Genomic DNA, 18,440 nt, shown 5'->3' on the forward strand with positions numbered 1-18,440 from the left:
GGCGGGGCCAACTCAATATTGAACCCTACGGACTAAGACCGGGATGCCATTCAAGTTCATATGTGTGGAAAGGAAGTCATCCCAGCAGTGTTGGCAATATAGTGTATTTGTCAATGAACTATAGATTAGTCTTTATTTAGCTTTTTGGGCTTTAGATGACTTAAATTCCAAGATTCCCGGTGGATAGGTCTGGCAAAGGAACACTGTAGATCTTCCTGCTAGTCATGTGATGTGCCAAAATGAAGCAGTCTAATTATTGGCCCCAAGTTTACATAAGAGGCCCAAAGCATTAGTTAGATTCCATTTTTTTTTTTTTGGGGGGGGGGAGCACTTTAAAATGATTTGCCCCTGGGGATTCCTTTTTCAAGAATTAGAAAATTGACATTTTTGTGTGATTTTATTTGGGATCTGGCTGGGTTTTTGGACTTCGGGAAAATGGCCCCAAGAATACTCAGTCTTGGTATGTATTTGATTTGGCCTCTACATTTTGAGCAATGGGAAAATGGTTGCCGTCACTTGGAACTTGACGATTGGGTGAGTAGCTACATTTCTTGATGTTGACCTCAAGTTTTACTATGCTGAAGTCCCAGATCACATGCTTCTGGTAGATCCCTACCTGCCATATCTGCTACTGGTTCCTGGCTTGCTCACTTCCTGGTGAGATGATCCTGAGAACTGCGACCTGGTGCTAACACCAGCCAAATCCATCTCCACCATTAGGAGCTCTGGTGATACCAGTTAGTACTTAGACCCCGCACCTCAGGTGAGCCTGCGTCATTCCCAGGGGGACCTGCCTGTGTACCTATCCTGCTGGTTTCAGGTAAGCCTTACACTGCTGGTCTTTGATCCTGACCCCTGATCATGACAACGGAAATAGATCGTATCCATAGAGCTCTGGTCTTTGATCCTGACCCCTGATCGTGACAACGGAAATAGATCGTATCCATAGAGCTCTGGTCTTTGATCCTGACCCCTGATCGTGACAACGGAAATAGATCGTATCCATAGAGCTCTGGTCTTTGATCCTGACCCCTGATCGTGACAACGGAAATAGATCGTATCCATAGAGCTCTGGTCTTTGATCCTGACCCCTGATCGTGACAACGGAAATAGATCGTATCCATAGAGCTCTGGTCTTTGATCCTGACCCCTGATCGTGACAACGGAAATAGATCGTATCCATAGAGCTCTGGTCTTTGAGCCTGACCCCTGATCGTGACAACGGAAATAGATCGTATCCATAGAGCTCTGGTCCCTGTAAAACTGGATGGGCCTTCTCAAGACATAATCATTAAATCCCATTTTTTTTAAATTAAGGAGGCGGTGATGCGATACGCCAGGGAACATCCAGATTTGGAAATCCATGGGCACAAGATTCAAGTCTTTGCAGATATTTCTCAAGCTACTATCCTGAAACGGAGGAAGTTCAAGCTGTTGCTTTCATCTTTAATTCAAAGGGACATTCGTTATCAATGGAAATATCCATTTTGCTTACAATTTACTTACAATGGCAAATCCTACGCCTTTTCTACATTTTCTGAAGGAGAGAAACTTGTTGAATCTGGGCTTTATTTACCTTAGCCCCTCCCCACAGAACCAGCCCAGGGTTGACGGCCCTCCTCCCCCGCTTTCACCTCTGTGGTCCCCCTCTTCAAGGAAGAAGAAACCTGCTACTCCATGTTAGGTCCCTTGAGGACCCTGCTGGCTACTAGCTGATTTCTATCGGGCGGGGACCTCTACATGGTCTTGTTATGGGACATTGGCCTCCGCCCTTGTTCTTCTTTGAATTGTTATTCCAAATATTATGTTTTTAATTTTATTGCTTTTTACCTGTTTACTGGCTAGATTGGATATATGTCAGGTATTCTATTTCTCTGGGGTTAGGAACCTTTCTTATACATGTCTGTTACAGACCCCATGGTGCTGGGAAGCGTCTATGTGCTCCTCCTAATTGGAAGACTCTCCCCACTGCTATGCTTTGGTGGAGACTCTTCCATTCCTTGACCTTGTGTCTGGGTTATTTGGTGTTTTACTGTTTTATGCTGCATATCGTTGTTTTACCACTTAAACTGACGATAGCCATTTTCTGGGCTCGGGGTCTTTTGTCTCTCCCCTATTTCTTCCTTATTTCCATCACTTTTTTAATTGTTTTTCTTTGAGGGTCATCTCGGGAATTTTTATTTGGTCCTGGATTCTCGATCTCCCCTACGGGGATGTATGGGTCTCCCCATCGCTGTCTTTATTTTTCTATGTCCACCTTAAGACCAAATAGTGTTGTTGTTCCCTTACTCTCCCATAATGTGCAGGTTTGGGATCCCCTCTAAGCATCTCAAGGTTTTTTCTCATTATAAGTCCCTGGGAGCTGATATAGTTGCTCTGCAGGAAACCCATTTTGTCTCCTCTTTCACACCACGTTATATTCATAGAGATTTCCCTGTGTGCTTTTTTGCTAATGCATCTGGGAAAAAATGAAGGGTAGCGCTCTGTTTGGCCCGGCGGTTCTCCTTTACTGAATCTAAAGTGATACGAGACAAGGAAGGGCGATATCTATTGGTTAAAGGCCACTTGGGGGGAAACTTAGTGACTTTCCTGATTTACTACGCCCCTAATGTGAATCAATTAGCCTTTTTTCGATCCCTGTTTCAATCTTTAGCTCCAGAACTGGAAGGCGATGTCATTTTAGTGGGGGATTCAGATTTGGCTTTAGATCAAACGCTTGATAAATCACGTGCAACCAAACTTGTGTCTCCCGAAACAAAGTCGCAAATTTGCTCAACCTTTATATGGCTATAATTTGGTGGATACATGGAGAGAGGCCAATCCTACTTCTAGAGACTACTCTCATTTCTCTAGAGCTCACAACCATAAAGCTTCTATCAGAGGTTTTTGTATCCAACGAGCCTATAGACTATAGCAATCTCGTGAAGAGTTGATCTCTGCCAAAACTAAGGAATACGAGGCTTTACTGGCCCAACATAAAATGACTCCAACCCCGGACTTGTTACTTAAGGTACAACAGGCTCGTTTGGAGCTTAATCTTTGTCTCCCCACAAAAACGGAAAAACAGCTACGATGGAGGAATCATAAATTCTTCACATGGCGAGACAAACAGGAGTGTTGAGAGAGACTTGGAGTGCTGCCCAGGGGCGGACTGACCATTTGGAAACGTGTGCACTTCCCGAGGGCCCGGGGTCAGTAAGGGGCCCCATGAGATGCCCCTGGTACCTTTTTCATAGGCTTTTTTGAGTTTGGGCAAGGACACAGAGGCCCCATGATCCCCTATTGCCCAGGGGGCCCCATGAGTTGTCAGTCCACACCTGGTTCTGCCCATGTGCTGAGAGCTGCCAAGTAGCCAGAGATGAACTGGGCTAAACTTGGGGATGATGGAGTCATGAGATGTTTGCCTAAGGATTGGAACCCCGTCTGTAACATACTGGAGTGAGAGTCCAGGGAGTGACTACAACACTGGAGTGACAGTCCGGGGAGTGACTACAGCACTGGAGTGAGAGTCCAGGGAGTGACTACAACACTGGAGTGACAGTCCGGGGAGTGACTACAGCACTGGAGTGAGAGTCCAGGGAGCGACTACAACACTGGAGTGACAGTCCGGGGAGCGACTACAACACTGGAGTGACAGTCCGGGGAGCGACTACAACACTGGAGTGAGAGTCCGGGGAGCGACTACAACACTGGAGTGACAGTCCGGGGAGCGACTACAACACTGGAGTGAGAGTCCGGGGAGCGACTACAACACTGGAGTGACAGTCCGGGGAGCGACTACAACACTGGAGTGAGAGTCCGGGGAGCGACTACAACACTGGAGTGACAGTCCGGGGAGCGACTACAACACTGGAGTGAGAGTCCGGGGAGCGACTACAACACTGGAGTGACAGTCCGGGGAGCGACTACAACACTGGAGTGAGAGTCCGGGGAGCGACTACAACACTGGAGTGAGAGTCCGGGGAGCGACTACAACACTGGAGTGAGAGTCCGGGGAGCGACTACAACACTGGAGTGAGAGTCCGGGGAGCGACTACAACACTGGAGTGAGAGTCCGGGGAGCGACTACAACACTGGAGTGAGAGTCCGGGGAGCGACTACAACACTGGAGTGAGAGTCCGGGGAGCGACTACAACACTGGAGTGAGAGTCCGGGGAGCGACTACAACACTGGAGTGACAGTCCGGGGAGCGACTACAACACTGGAGTGAGAGTCCGGGGAGCGACTACAACACTGGAGTGAGAGTCCGGGGAGCGACTACAACACTGGAGTGACAGTCCGGGGAGCGACTACAACACTGGAGTGAGAGTCCGGGGAGCGACTACAACACTGGAGTGACAGTCCGGGGAGCGACTACAACACTGGAGTGAGAGTCCGGGGAGCGACTACAACACTGGAGTGACAGTCCGGGGAGCGACTACAACACTGGAGTGACAGTCCGGGGAGCGACTACAACACTGGAGTGACAGTCCGGGGAGCGACTACAACACTGGAGTGACAGTCCGGGGAGAGACTACAACACTGGAGTGACAGTCCGGGGAGCGACTACAACACTGGAGTGACAGTCCGGGGAGCGACTACAACACTGGAGTGACAGTCCAGGGAGCGACTACAACACTGGAGTGAGAGTCCGGGGAGCGACTACAACACTGGAGTGACAGTCCAGGGAGCGACTACAACACTGGAGTGAGAGTCCGGGGAGCGACTACAACACTGGAGTGACAGTCCAGGGAGCGACTACAACACTGGAGTGACAGTCCAGGGAGCGACTACAACACTGGAGTGACAGTCCGGGGAGCGACTACAACACTGGAGTGACAGTCCAGGGTGTACTCTTTAAAGGCTTATTACTCTAATGAGGGTAATTGTATGCATTTCAGCTATTTAGAAGTGTTCACAATTTATATAATTTTATTTATTTCCTTTATTTTATTTATTTTAATTGTATTTATTTCATGTTTTGTTTTATGAGTGTACACTGATTGTTCACATATATATATTTATAGTGTACACGGAGTGATTTCATGATTCACGTGTTACTCACGATTTGAATCTTGTTTTTATTTTGTGCATATTTTGTTAATTATATATTATTGTTGGTAAAGTTATACCAGATGATATTGAAGGTAATACACTATTTCGTTTTTCCGTTTTTTTGAGGTACACATCTTATCTGGATTTATGGGGAGGTTGAAGTTGGACACGGAGGATTCATTTATTTGGACTTTAATTTATTTGGACTATAATTTTGGATTTTAAACATTGACTGGCACAAATAAGATTTTTGTATAATGTCTGATAGTTACTAGATTTTGGATCCGCATGTTTAACCTTATGTACAGGGTGATGGGGGTTAATGTTGGTAGGGCCCCGGAATCGGCCCTCTTCCATAAATTTCCACTTACAGTACCAAAAGAAGACCCTTAACCACTTGCCAACTGCATATAGGCAAATGATGGCTTCATTGTGGCCGGCTAGTTCTGGGAGTGTCATATGACGTCCTCCCACAACACGCCCTCCCGTGTACCCCCGGAGGCGTGCACTCTGTGATCTCCATGATCGCTGTGTCCTACGGACACAGCTGATCATGTGATGCGATAAAAGGCCAATCACAGCAACCTTTTACCACATGATCAGCTGTGTCCAATGACACAGCAGATCACCAGGAAATGAAGTTGCCAGTTATCGGCTGCACTTTCCTCACACTGTCACAGCATGAGGAAAGTACTGCTGATAACTAGCAATTGTACCCTCCCCTCTCCTTCCCTTCCCTCCCCTCCCCTCTCCTCTCTCCCCTGCGCTCCCCTCCTTTCCCCTCCCCTCTCCCCTCCCCTCCCCTCCCCTCTCCTCTCTCCTCTCCTCCCCTCCCCTCTCCTCTCTCCTCTCCTCTCCCATCCCATCCCCTCCCCTCCCCCATCCCCTCCCCTCTCCCTTCTCCTCTCCCCTTCCCTCTCCCTTCTCCTCTCCCCTTCCCTCTCCTCTCCCCTTCCCTCTCCTCCTCCTCCCCCTCCTCTCTTCTCCTCTCCTCTCCTCCTCCCCTCTTCTCTCCTCTCCTCCTCCCCTCTCCCTCTTCTCTCCCCTCCCCTGTCCCTTCTCCTCCCCTCTCCTCCTCCTCCTCCTCCCCTCTCCCTCTCCTCTCCCCTCTCCTCCTCCTCCTCCTCTCCTCCTCCTCTCCTCTTCTATCCTCCTCTCCCCTCCCCTCTCTTCTCCTCCTCCTCTCCTCTCATTACTGTTACCCTCTTTTCTTCCTTTCTGCTGTCTCTTTTATTTCCCATGTTCTGGTGCTAGTTGAGTTCCATGTTGTATGTGTTGTGCACTATGTGTGGTGTGTATGATGAATGCTCTGTGTGATCCATATGTCTCCTATTATTGCTTCCCCTGTACAAGGTGGACTTAATGCTGGGAATGTTCTATGTGACGTCTCCAGTCATTATTGCACACATTTCCTGCTTCCCTGCGGGATGTCTGTTGTTTATTCATCCGCCTGTTTGTTGGGGAGATTTCATACCTTATTTTATAACATGACACTTGTCTGTTACATTTTCTGTAACTTGAAACATTTCAATAAAAATATTGGAAAATAAATAGTTGGTTGCATAAGAGCTAGATTTATTTTTTCTCAGTTATTTTTTAGTTATTTTTGATCTTTCATGGAAACCACAGGAATGGTTATTTTAATGTTTCTTGAGGCTGCAGTTCCTCTGAACGCCACAAGGTGGTGATCTCACTTCTATCCAGAAAGAAAGTTATTATAGAACACAGACAGGAAGTGATGTCAGGCAGAGACAGGAAGTGATGTCAGGTAAAGACAGGAAGTCATCTGCAATAAAGACAGGAAGTTTCATACCATAAGAAGCAGCGAGGAGACAGTGGTCAAAGTAGCAGCAGAGGAGGTAATAAGATGTTATTTTCTATTTACACCCAGTAACTCCCCATCATGTCTGTCCTCTTCCTCCATAGTCACGTCCGTCCTCTTCCTCCATAGTCACGTCCGTCCTCTTCCTCCATAGTCACGTCCGTCCTCTTCCTCCATAGTCACGTCCGTCCTCTTCCTCCATAGTCACGTCCGTCCTCTTCCTCCATAGTCACTGTGACGTCTTTTATCTCCAGCAGATGATGATACACACATATATAGTGTGGGAACCCAGATGAACCCCTTCAGGGGCAGAACATTCCCCCACTTCCAGGGCCGGAACATTCTCCTCATTGTGGAGATAAATTCTAGTAATATGGTCCTCTAAACAAACAGCACTGACAATAAATAGACAAGACAAGGACCATCCTGACCATACATGGCCTACAAAGGGCAATGATGACACTACACAGGCAGCCAATGGGCAATCATTACACTATGCAGCCAACACAATGATGGAGTGCCGGGGTCAGGAGTATGGAGCATAGAGCCCCTTACATTGCTGGGCAGGAGGAAGAAAACATTCCCCAGCCGGCCATGAAGAATATGTTCCATCATTGGTGTCAGAGGGAGGGAAATACTGAGGGGTCTGAGGGAAGTAGTGGAGCTGAGGGGTCTCTCAGGGATTACTGAGGATGAGAGACTTTGGGGGCCCTTAGGGGGCAGTGGAGTTCAAGGGTTTTGAGGGGGTAGAGTAGCTGAAGGGATCTGGGTCCTTGATAGGGTTGGCGGGGAGCAGAGCTCTGAGGAAAGGGAAGTTTGTCAGGCTCAGGGGGACACTGAGGTAGGGAGGGGGGCTCTTGGTCTCTGATTGTCCTCTTACCTGCACTTACTTTCTAGACCTCCTTACAGAACTCCTACCAGGAAAGGAAGACAACCTTCACCTTCTTACCATCTCACTGGTCAAATAATGTATTCCAAGATACCAAATGGAATGCAGAAGGACAATCCTTCACCCCTTGGTGGGCACTTGTTCTTTGAGGAGGTCTGTTGGTGCATTTTTTACTAAAAGCTAGTCAGGGGTCAGTGCTGAACATCTTCAGGAGACACTCCAATACCTCCCATGACACAGGCTCTGGCAGTGCCCGGTGCTGGAATTCAGAGCCCCAGGAACCCACCACCACTCTGTACAATGTCCTGGATATTACAGTATACTTGGGAACCAAACCGCTCCCCCCTGCTGTCCTCCTTCTACCCACACTAGGCTGTCATTGGAGGGAAGAGATTAGGGCTCTTTCCTCACAGCTCTATACTCAACCAGCACCATCCTCCTGCTATCCCATCCAATCCCTTCTCTTACTGCAGAGAGTGACAGTGACATCACTCCTGTCAGTCAGCAGGCTGCCACAGATTGGAGCCTTGCAGCCGGAGTTCTGCCAATTGTCCTGATTATCCAGCAACTCCGGCCAAAAGTCATCAAGTTCCCCTTCCTGGACCTCATGATGACCCAACATTGACCTCACAGCACTGCCTCAAAGCAAACAAGTCATAGGAAGGATCGTATTTATCATTCCTTGTCTGCAGATCTAAAACTCATCAAAACCAGTTCAGAGACCAAACAAACCCAACAGAGAAAAGGAGATTTCTGATCTGGCAGACCAAGAGGGTCCTGGGACCTCCAAAATGTAGCAAATGCTAAACAGTACAGACTACTGTCTTCCCATGGGGGGAGTAGTTCTTCAATGTCCAGCAACCCTCCTATTCCCCCCCTCACATCCACATCCTATTATTGTGTGACCAATACCATCCAAATCATTCTTACTTTCATTTCCCAAAGTTATCCGTCTACAAGGAGACCTGTATAGATCACATGATGGCACCAATGAGGATGGAGGAGGACCGGAGTCACATGACTGAGAAGATACTAAACCTCACCCTGGAGATCATCTACCTGCTGACCGGAGAGGTGAGGATTCTGGGAGGTCACATGACATCACTCTTATCTCTATTAATAAAACACAGACCTGACCGGAGAGGTGAGGAGGATTCTGGGAGGTCACATGACATCACTCTCATCTCTATTAATAAAACACAGACCTGACCGGAGAGGTGAGGAGGATTCTGGGACGTCACATGACATCATTCTCATCTCTATTAATAAAACACAGACCTGATCGGAGAGGTGAGGAGGATTCTGGGAGGTCACATGACATCACTCTCATCTCTATTAATAAAACAGACCTGACCGGAGAGATGAGGATTCTGGGAGGTCACATGACATCACTCAACTTTTTTAATAAAACACAGACCTGACCGGAGAGGTGGGGAGGATTCTGGGAGGTCACATGACATCACTCACATTTCTATTAATAAAACACAGACCTGACCGGAGAGGTGAGGAGGATTCTGGGAAGTCACATGACATCACTCTCATCTCTATTAATAAAACACAGACCTGACCGGAGAGATGAGGATTCTAGGAGGTCACATGACATCACTTTGATCTGTATTAAAAAAAACACAGACATGACTGGAGAGGTGAGGAGGATTCTGGGAGGTCACATGACAGCACTCTTATGTCTATTAATAATACACAGTGTGACGATTGCGATATCAAATCCCTGCCCCTCTCACCAGACTCGTGACCAAAGGACTAGCCAATCTAAAACCGCGATGTCAGGTGCGTAACAATGCCACGCCCAGCTGCACCCTGCACATTGATTTTCCAGCTAACTGGACCACAAATCTATGTACCGGCATCTTGAGCACGATAGTTACTGGGTCAGGTTAATTACGCAATTAACCCTTCACATTGCCACCACCTACTTTTTGTACAGAGAAAGAGGAAACTCGGCAATATCAGCAATAACACTAGGGTGGTTGAAATATTCATCTGTATACCACTTTCACTGCAGACAGGTTATACAGAGGGTTAAACACACACAGTAGCGCTCGTCAGCGGCAGGAATTCTTAAGTTGCATTAAAGAGCTTTAGAAACAGTTCAACACTTTCAGAAAGTAAGTTTTATTACTAAAAGGTCAAAAGGGTGCAATAAAAAGATTTACAGAAAAAAGATGTAACCAATATATATATAAATATATAGAGAGCAATAACACCGCAAAGAGATAACAGAAGTTTAGGTAGATAAGTACTAGCCAAAAAGCCTTGGGTTATGCAGTTTCAAGTCTCATGAGCCAATTTCTTGGCTCTACTGCTAGTCTCGATGTTAAAAGCAGGAGAATCTTCTCTTCTCTCATCCACACTCCAAGCATAACAGCCTTTTTCTAGCAAATCCCAGCAGGGTGTCTCTTTGGAGTAGTAACCAATGGTCTCCTTTTGGGGAGGGGTGTTGGGTGGAGACCTAAGTTACAAGCAGAATCTCTCCTAGCTTATATTTTGGCTCATAACTTTTCCTAGGTACATTTGCCGGCCTGGTCACTAGTATATTAATACTCAGCCGCATCTGCGGAATGGTTAGAGATGAAACATGAAATATGCACTTAAATGGTTCAAGAGATATACTTTTCTGCTTTTCTCTGTAGGTCAGCTAAGGGGTGTCACATACCAGGAGAATGGCCCCAATCTGAGCCTTCCGCATATAGGCTCCATGTTTAGGTAGTTATGTCTTACGTGAAGATATCAACTTATATGAAAAGTGAGTTTTTAAAAGTAAGTCTGTGTTTACAACCCCTTGGAAGGTCTTTTGAAGTTCAGTGACCCTTCTCATCACTCAGGCCACATGTCACCCCACAGCACGGGAGGGGGAAGAGAGATCTACAAGATGTAGGGGGTAGCCTGCTTTGGGAGTTAGAAATGGTATAACATAGAAAATTCTTAACAAAACGGAGGGCCGCCTCAGTCTCTGTGTGCACGTTTCCTACACACAGACCTGACCGGAGAGGTGAGGAGGATTCTGGGAGGTCACATGACATCACACAGACCTGACCGGAGAGGTGAGGAGGATTCTGGGAGTCTAACATGATATTCCTATTGGTCCCTCAATACAGAGATTTCCGCTTCTGAAGTCAGGTGATCATATAACCATCACAGTGCCTCCATGTGACTCCCTAAACCCTGAGAGACACAACATGCAGAAGATTCTAGAAGTCACCAAGAAGATGATGGAGCTGCTGACAGGAGAGGTGAGCGGTGCCGGGAATTCTGGGACATTCTCCAGTAACAGACAAGGGATGTGTCTGGATGGTGACTGTATCATTGTGTGTGTCAGGTTCCTATAAGGTGTCAGGGTGTCACTGTCTATTTCTCCATGGAGGAGTGGGAGTATTTAGAAGGACACAAGGATCTCTACAAGGACGTCATGATGGACAATCAGCCGCCCCTCACATCACCGGGTAAGAGGAGACTTTATTGTAAAGGAGAGAGCAGTACGGAGGATCCACCTAGATCCCCCATCATCTGATAAACACATAGAAACAATGGATTCAGTCAGTGTGTGTGTTTCCTACAGATGGATCCAGTCATGGGAACCCACCAGAGAGATGTCTCCGTCCTCTGTATTCCCGGGATTCCACACAGGAAGGTCACACCATCCCTCACCATCATCAGGTAGATGAGGAACAATCACTGATAGTATCATTAGGATCTGTACATTATCTGCATTGTTACCATTGATGTCATTTTTATTATATATTCAGAGTGGAAACCTGAGAGAATTTGAGGTTGAAGAAGAAGAGGCGTATGTGAGGGATGATCAGCAGTCTATGGAGGAGGATGGAATAACGGGGACATTTATAGAGGAGGACACTCCTACAGAGATCAGCACAGGTGGGTCATGAACACTAAATCCATTCCTCCACCCATACTGCTCACTGATTGGTCCAGAGTAGGGCGGGGACTGGGTGATATCAGCCTGTAATCCCCTGGTCACTTTCCTGAGCTGTGTTCCCCGTCCTGTATTCCTGGATTTCTCTCGGATAATCTTCCTTCTCTGTGCTGCAGACACAATTTATGTATCTAGACTGGATTTATGGAGGTTCTGGGGTTCAGCTGGCAGAAAAATGTTAATTTCACCATAGATTTTGAGTTATCTGGGACCTGCTCTGTGGGTCCTCTTCCTCATGCCCTGGTGAAATCTCTGATAGAGCAATTCTCCCAGGGTTCCTTGCTCTGTGGTCTGCTGGCTGTGCCGGGTGGAGGGATATGTCTGTAGTGTCTCAGACCCAAGTCACTGAGTGCAGTCTCAGGAGATGGGAGGCAGCGGTGTGGGATCTCTGCAACTTGTCTACAGTAGACATTTAAAGTGGTTGTAATCCCTCCATATACTCAGTGCAGTGACTGGCCTCAGGTGATACACAGAGATAAAACAAATCCTACATATGTTGCACCTTTTTATCTGCAGCAATCTCTTCTCAACAACTGTTCAAAGCCCAGAATGTATACAGCTTGTCTGAGAAGTCAGAAAAAAAGAGACAGAGAGATAAAGTCACATTCTGCAGAGTTCAGTGAGGTGAGCTCTAAAGGTGATTGGAGGGAAGGTACACACAGCACACAGGAACAGAGCTGAGGCTGTCAATCACAGGCTGTGTGCTGGAGCTTCTCCCCTTTCACATTTTTTCTCTTGGTGTCAGGAAGACTTGTCAGAAGTGATTCATGCTGATCGCAGAGGAAGGAGATAGCAGACAGAAATGGCTCTTATTGCTCTGGAGTGAGACAAGTACACACTGTAGAGGGATATGCTTTGTTCATATTCCATGTCTGAGGGTTACAACCCCTGTAAGTGATCTCTGATTACTAAACACCAATTTGATGTGATCCTTACACTATTTATTAGTGTGGCCCCCTTGTCCTGAATAGAGGTACTATGTGGGTTTAGTTTGTGGCTGGGCTGTACTTGGCTCAGGCTGATTGTATAGTTCTTCACTTGGTTTCTCCCTAAGTTTAGGTTGTCTTGTGATGTCTCACTGTGGCCAGTAGATGTCACTGCTATCACTGGACATAGGATGAGGTGGCGGCTGCATTCCTTTTCTTTGGCTTTTTTCCCTGTTTTCTCCTGGTGATCTGGCCAGTAACACACCTTCTGTATTAGAGCGCCCCCGCTGTGGAGGCAGCAGCATGGTCAGTCTGGGGGGAGGGGAGTGTTAGATGTATTAGCAGATTTAAAACAGTAACTAATTGAAGCCAAACTCCAGCTCACACTTCATAATCAGTTTCATCAAACAGTTTTTTTCTTTTGGGATAAAAGTTTTACATGAATAAATAAAAGCTGATCATTGTAAGCCCCCTGTCAGTGGTAAATGGTCTGCCTCATCCCTGGAACTGATACATTCTGCTGCAGAGTTTTATAAAACAGATTTACTGGCTAGATCACCAGATGAATATAGAAGAAAACGAATACTGTTTAGTCCTAACTTTTGTATCCTGTATGATAAGTTGTACATTACATACAGTGAAGGAAATGTGTATTTGCTCCCCGGCTGATGGTGAATGTTCGCCCCGCACACAGAAATGATCGGTCTAACAATGGAATGTTCGCCCCGCACACAGAAATGATCGGTCTAACAATGGAATGTTCGCCCCTCACACAGAAATTATCGGTCTAACAATGGAATGTTCGCCCCTCACACAGAAATGATCGGTCTAACAATGGAATGTTCAGTGTAACACTGAGAGACAGAATACAACAACAAATTCAGCAGAAATGCGTCTAACAAATGATGACGGATCTGCATGTTCATGAGGGAAAGAAGGATTTGATCCCCTATCATTCAGCAGGATTTCTGGCTCCCAGGTGTCTTTCATACAGCTAATAAGCTGAGATTAGAAGCAGTCTCTTAAAGGGAGTGCTGCTAATCTCATTGTGTTACCTGTATAAAGACACCTGTCCACAGGAGCAATCAGACCATCAGATTCCAAACTCTCCACCATGGCAAAGACCAAAGAGCTGTCCAAGGATGTCAGGGACAAGATGGTAGACCTACACAAGGCTGGACTGGGCTACCAAACTATGGCCAAGCAGCTTGGTGAGAAGGTGACAACAGTTGGTGCAATCATTCACAAATGGAAGAAACACAAAACAAGTGTCAGTCTCCCTAGGTCTGGTGCACCATGCAAGATCTCACCTCGTGGGGTGTCAATGATCATGAGAACAGTGAGGAATCATCCCAGAACTACACGTGAGGATCTTGTCAATGATCTCCAGGCAGCTGGGACCACAGTCACCAAGAAAACAATTGGTAACACACTACGCTGACAAGGACTGAAATCCTGCAGTGCCCGCAAGGTCCCTCTGCTCAAGAAAGCCCATGTCCAGGCCCGTCTGAAGTCTGCCACTGAACATCTGAATGATGCAGAGGAGGACTGGTGGGAAGTGTTGTGGTCAGAGGAGACCAAAATCCAGCTCTTTGGCATCAACTCAACTCATTGTTTGGAGGAGGAGGAATGCTGCCTATGACCCCAAGAACACCATCCCAACTGTGAAACATGGTGGTGGAAACATTCTGCTTTGGGACAGGACAACTGCACCGCATCAAAGGGACGATGGATGGGGCAATGTACAGTCTAATCTTGGGTGAGAACCTTCTTCCCTCAGCCAGGGCATTGAAAATGGGTGGTGGATGGGTGTTCCAGCATGACAATGACCCAAAACACATGGCCAAGGCAACAAAGGAGGGGCTCAAGAAGAAGCACATTAAGGCCCTGGAGTGGCCTAGCCAGTCTCCAGACCTTCATCCGATTGAAAATCTGTGGAGGGAGCTGAAAGTTCGAGTTGTCAAACGTCATACACCAAACCTTAATGACTTGGAGAGGATCTGCCAAGAGGAGTGGGCCAAAATCCCTCCTGAGATGTGTGCGAACCTGGGGCCAACTCCAGGAAACGTCTGACCTCTGTGATTGCCAACAAGGGATTTGCCACCAAGTACTAAGTCATGTTTTGTGAAGGGGATCAAATCCTTCTTTCCCTCATGAACATGCAGATCAGTCATCATTTGTTAGACGCATTTCTGCTGAATTTGTTGTATTCTGTCTCTCGGTGTTACACCGAACATTCAATTGTTAGACCGATCATTTCTGTGTGAGGGGCGAACATTCAACATCAGCAGGGGAGCAAATACACATTTCCTTCACTTTAGGCCTTAATTATTTTCCACCCATTTCCTCCCAGCTGGACATTTTATATCGGATGATGTGATTGGAGCACAGACTTTTACATGGTGATAATAAAGTGATAACATCCTCCAACTTTGGACCCTTAAACAGAAAGTGATAATGAGGGAGGAGTCAATACCCCAATGATGGTGGTCTTCAGGATCAGTCCAGTCTTCATCTTGGTTGTTCTCCCCCCATCCTCACTCTCTGACCTCTGGTGGGGCTCAGCCCCGCTGTTCTTCATGACTAAATCATGGACTAAATAAGGAAGTGCAGTACTTCTTGTGTTGGGAAGATGGCGATGAGTGATAGAGGGGGTGGGGACCCTCATCCTATAATCCCCTCATCACTGTCCCTCCTATAAAAGACAGTTCTGGTTGTTTCCTCACTCTCTGACTAAGGTCCATGAATAAAGAAATGACCTGGTAGGAGATCAGAGGAGCCATTTCCTAGTTCCCTTGAGGGTGGAATTGTAAACTCCTCAGAGACCAAGCTGCCTGATGTGGGCGGAGTCCTGGTTTGGGGGAACCAATCAGCTCCTGTCTAGTAATCCTCTTTGTCTTTGTATTTTAGTCCATGGCCGGGAGATGAGGAAAACCTCCGAGGATTGTCTCACTTTGTCTCCAGACTGTGAAGTAGAAGATGAGGACATCACACAGTATAGTCCAGGAGAAAACCCGGCTCCCTCCAATGTCCATCCGGCACCACCCAGTGTAGATGGACCATCGGATTCCTCGTATCCTGAGGAACCTCAGACTGTGCGGGACCAGGCCGGCCTTCCAATAGGGAAGAGCTTCTCCTGTACTGAGTGCGGGAAATGTTTCTGTTATAAATCCCATCTTAATGTGCATAAAAGAACTCACAGGGGGGAGAAGCCGTATTCCTGTCCTGAGTGCGGGAAATGTTTCCGTTTTAAATGTCGTCTTAATGAGCATAAAACATCTCACACAGGAGAGAAGCCACATTCCTGTCCTGAGTGCGGGAAATGTTTTTCACAGAAGTGCAATCTTTCCAGACATCAGAGATCTCACAAGGGGGAGAAGCCATTTTCTTGTCCTGAGTGTGGGAAAAGTTTTGTAGCAAAATCAGATCTTGTTAAGCATCAAAGATCTCACACAGGGAAAAGACCTTATATCTGTCCTAAGTGTAGAAAATGTTTCTCAGAGAAGTCTGATCTTTACAGACATCAGAGATCTCACACAGGGGAAAAGCCATATTCCTGTGCAGAGTGTGGGAAATGTTTTTCAGACAAGTCCAGTCTTTACAGACATCATAGATCTCACACGGGGGAGAAGCCATATGCCTGTCCTGAGTGCGGGAAATGTTTTTCAATGAGGTTCCATGTTTACAGTCATCAGAGAACTCACACAGGGGAGAAGCCACTTTCCTGTTCTGAGTGCGGGAAATGTTTTTCTGATAAGTCCAGTCTTCGTATTCATCAGAGATTGCACACGGGGGAGAAACCATTTTCCTGTCCTGAATGTGGGAAATGTTTTTCAGAGAAGTCTAATCTTCACGCACATCAAAGATCTCACACGGGGGAGAAGCCATATGCTTGTCCTGAGTGTGGGAAATGTTTTTCACAGAAATCCAATCTTTACACACATCAGAGATCTCACACGGGGGAGAAGCCGTATGCCTGTTGTGAGTGTGGGAAATGTTTTTCAGTGAAGTCCAATCTTTACAAACATCAGAGATGTCACACGGGGGAGAAGCCACTTTCCTGTCCTGAGTGAGGGAAATGTTCCTCACTGTCCTGTCTTCCTGCACATCAGGGGTCCCACACAACCCTGGAGGTGTATTAGTGCCTTGAGTGCGGGAAATGTCTTCTAGATGAATGTTGCTGGACATCCCAGCTCTCATGTGGGGAAGAAGCACACCCTGATATACACCTCAGATATACTCCATGGCTGATCTTCATCATGGAAGAAACAGTTCATAAGGAGATCAGAGGTCCCCAAAGACATGGATGAAGTGTGGGACCGGGTTGGCTATTGATAGCAGCTCAGTGGTTAGCCCTTCTGCCTGGCAGTACTCGGGTCATTAGTTTGAATCCCAACCATGGCACCACCTGCCTGGAGTTTGCATGTTCTCCCTGTGCCTGCATGGGTCTCCTCCAGGTACTCTGGTTTCTTCCCACATGCCAAAGACATGCTGGTAGGTATATTGTCCCCTAGTATGTGTATGTATGAATGTGAGTTAGGGACCTTAGATTGTACGCTCCTCGGGGGCGGGGACTGATGGGAATGAACAATTTATGTATAAATGGACAGTGCTATAGAAGTACCTGTAATAAATATGGAGTCATCGCCTCTCATTGGCTGAGTATATTTATGGTGGAAGCTTTCACAAACACTTAGAGGTTTAGTAAAAAAAAAAAAGTTAGAAGGAATGTGAGTGACATTTGCCCGGCCATGACGAATATTAGGCATACTTTATTTCACACTCTGATTCCTTTGGCTCCATCTAGTGGCCATAATGTGGTATTGTGCCATTAGTGATTGCTGTATTTCAGGAAAAATCCACTATTATGTCCAATATTTAGAGGGCAATGTTATTACCAGGCTGCAGCTAGGGGGAGCTCTAATGTCACCCCAGCAGAGGGATCCCATCTAGTCCACATTAACCCTCTCACTGCCAGAGCTGTTTCTGCATGATTTTGCACACATGGGAAAATGCAGATTTTGGTCCTGAAGATGAGATAAACCCCCAAACATCTATTCTGTGACATCAGAGGCCCTGGAGAATAAAATGGTGGTGATTGTTAAGGTGTTCCCCGTACACAGATTCCCCTTCATATCCGCCTTTATTTCCTCCTTTCCCCCATTTTCTATGTTGAGATCTTTTCTACAATACTTTGTTATAATAATGGAACACGTTGTGTATTGTATTGTACACCAATAATAATGACTCCGCCCCCACATTCCAGACAAGGGATCTTCCTGACCAATCGGATTTCTGCCTTTACTATTTCCTGGTTATTTTTGTAATCTTGTTAAAAGTGAAATTGTAATAAAAATGTATTGAATGAAAACAAAATGGTGTGTGTGTGCAATGATGACAAAGCTGTGTATCCAGAAACGGCTGGTCGGTGACACTTCCATATACAGCCCAATGAAGTGACAAGGAAGCCCTAGAACCCTTTGGAGGAACCCTGGCTGAGAAAGGCTGGACTAGGCAGTCACATATCTCTGCCCCCCTTGCAGGGTTCCCAACCCTCCGTGACTTTTATTCCTGACACAACATGAACATTTGCTGACGGAGGACATGTTTTTCCTGACATCCTGAAAAATGACAGAACTCCTGTTAGGATTATTATTATACAGTATTTATATAGCACCAAAGGGTATGCTCAGCGCTGTACAGTAGCGGGGGGGACAGAACATGAGACAAGACAGTAACAATACACTACACGAGGGGTGTGAGGGCCCTGCTCTTTCCAGCTTACAATCTAGGAGGGAGGAGAAGGTGGTACAGGAG

At 46.6% G+C, this 18,440-nt stretch overlaps 1 protein-coding gene across 1 annotated transcript in view; it reads left to right on the forward strand.

Moving 5' to 3' along the window:
- The window catches only part of LOC149461924 (uncharacterized), a 46,958-nt gene extending 28,959 nt beyond the window's left edge, over window positions 1-17,999 (forward strand). Inside the window, exon 2 of the mRNA XM_089677753.1 lies at window positions 15,539-17,999. Coding sequence (XP_089533879.1) covers window positions 15,539-16,696 — 1,158 coding nt within the window. The 3' untranslated portion in view covers window positions 16,697-17,999. The remainder of the gene's footprint in view (window positions 1-15,538) is intronic.
- Window positions 18,000-18,440: the final 441 nt, after the last annotated feature.

Source organism: Staurois parvus, unplaced genomic scaffold (assembly GCF_062004578.1).
Source record: "Staurois parvus isolate SC_StPar_1 unplaced genomic scaffold, SC_StPar_1.0 ptg000191l, whole genome shotgun sequence".
NCBI classification, from domain to species: Eukaryota; Metazoa; Chordata; class Amphibia; order Anura; family Ranidae; genus Staurois; species Staurois parvus.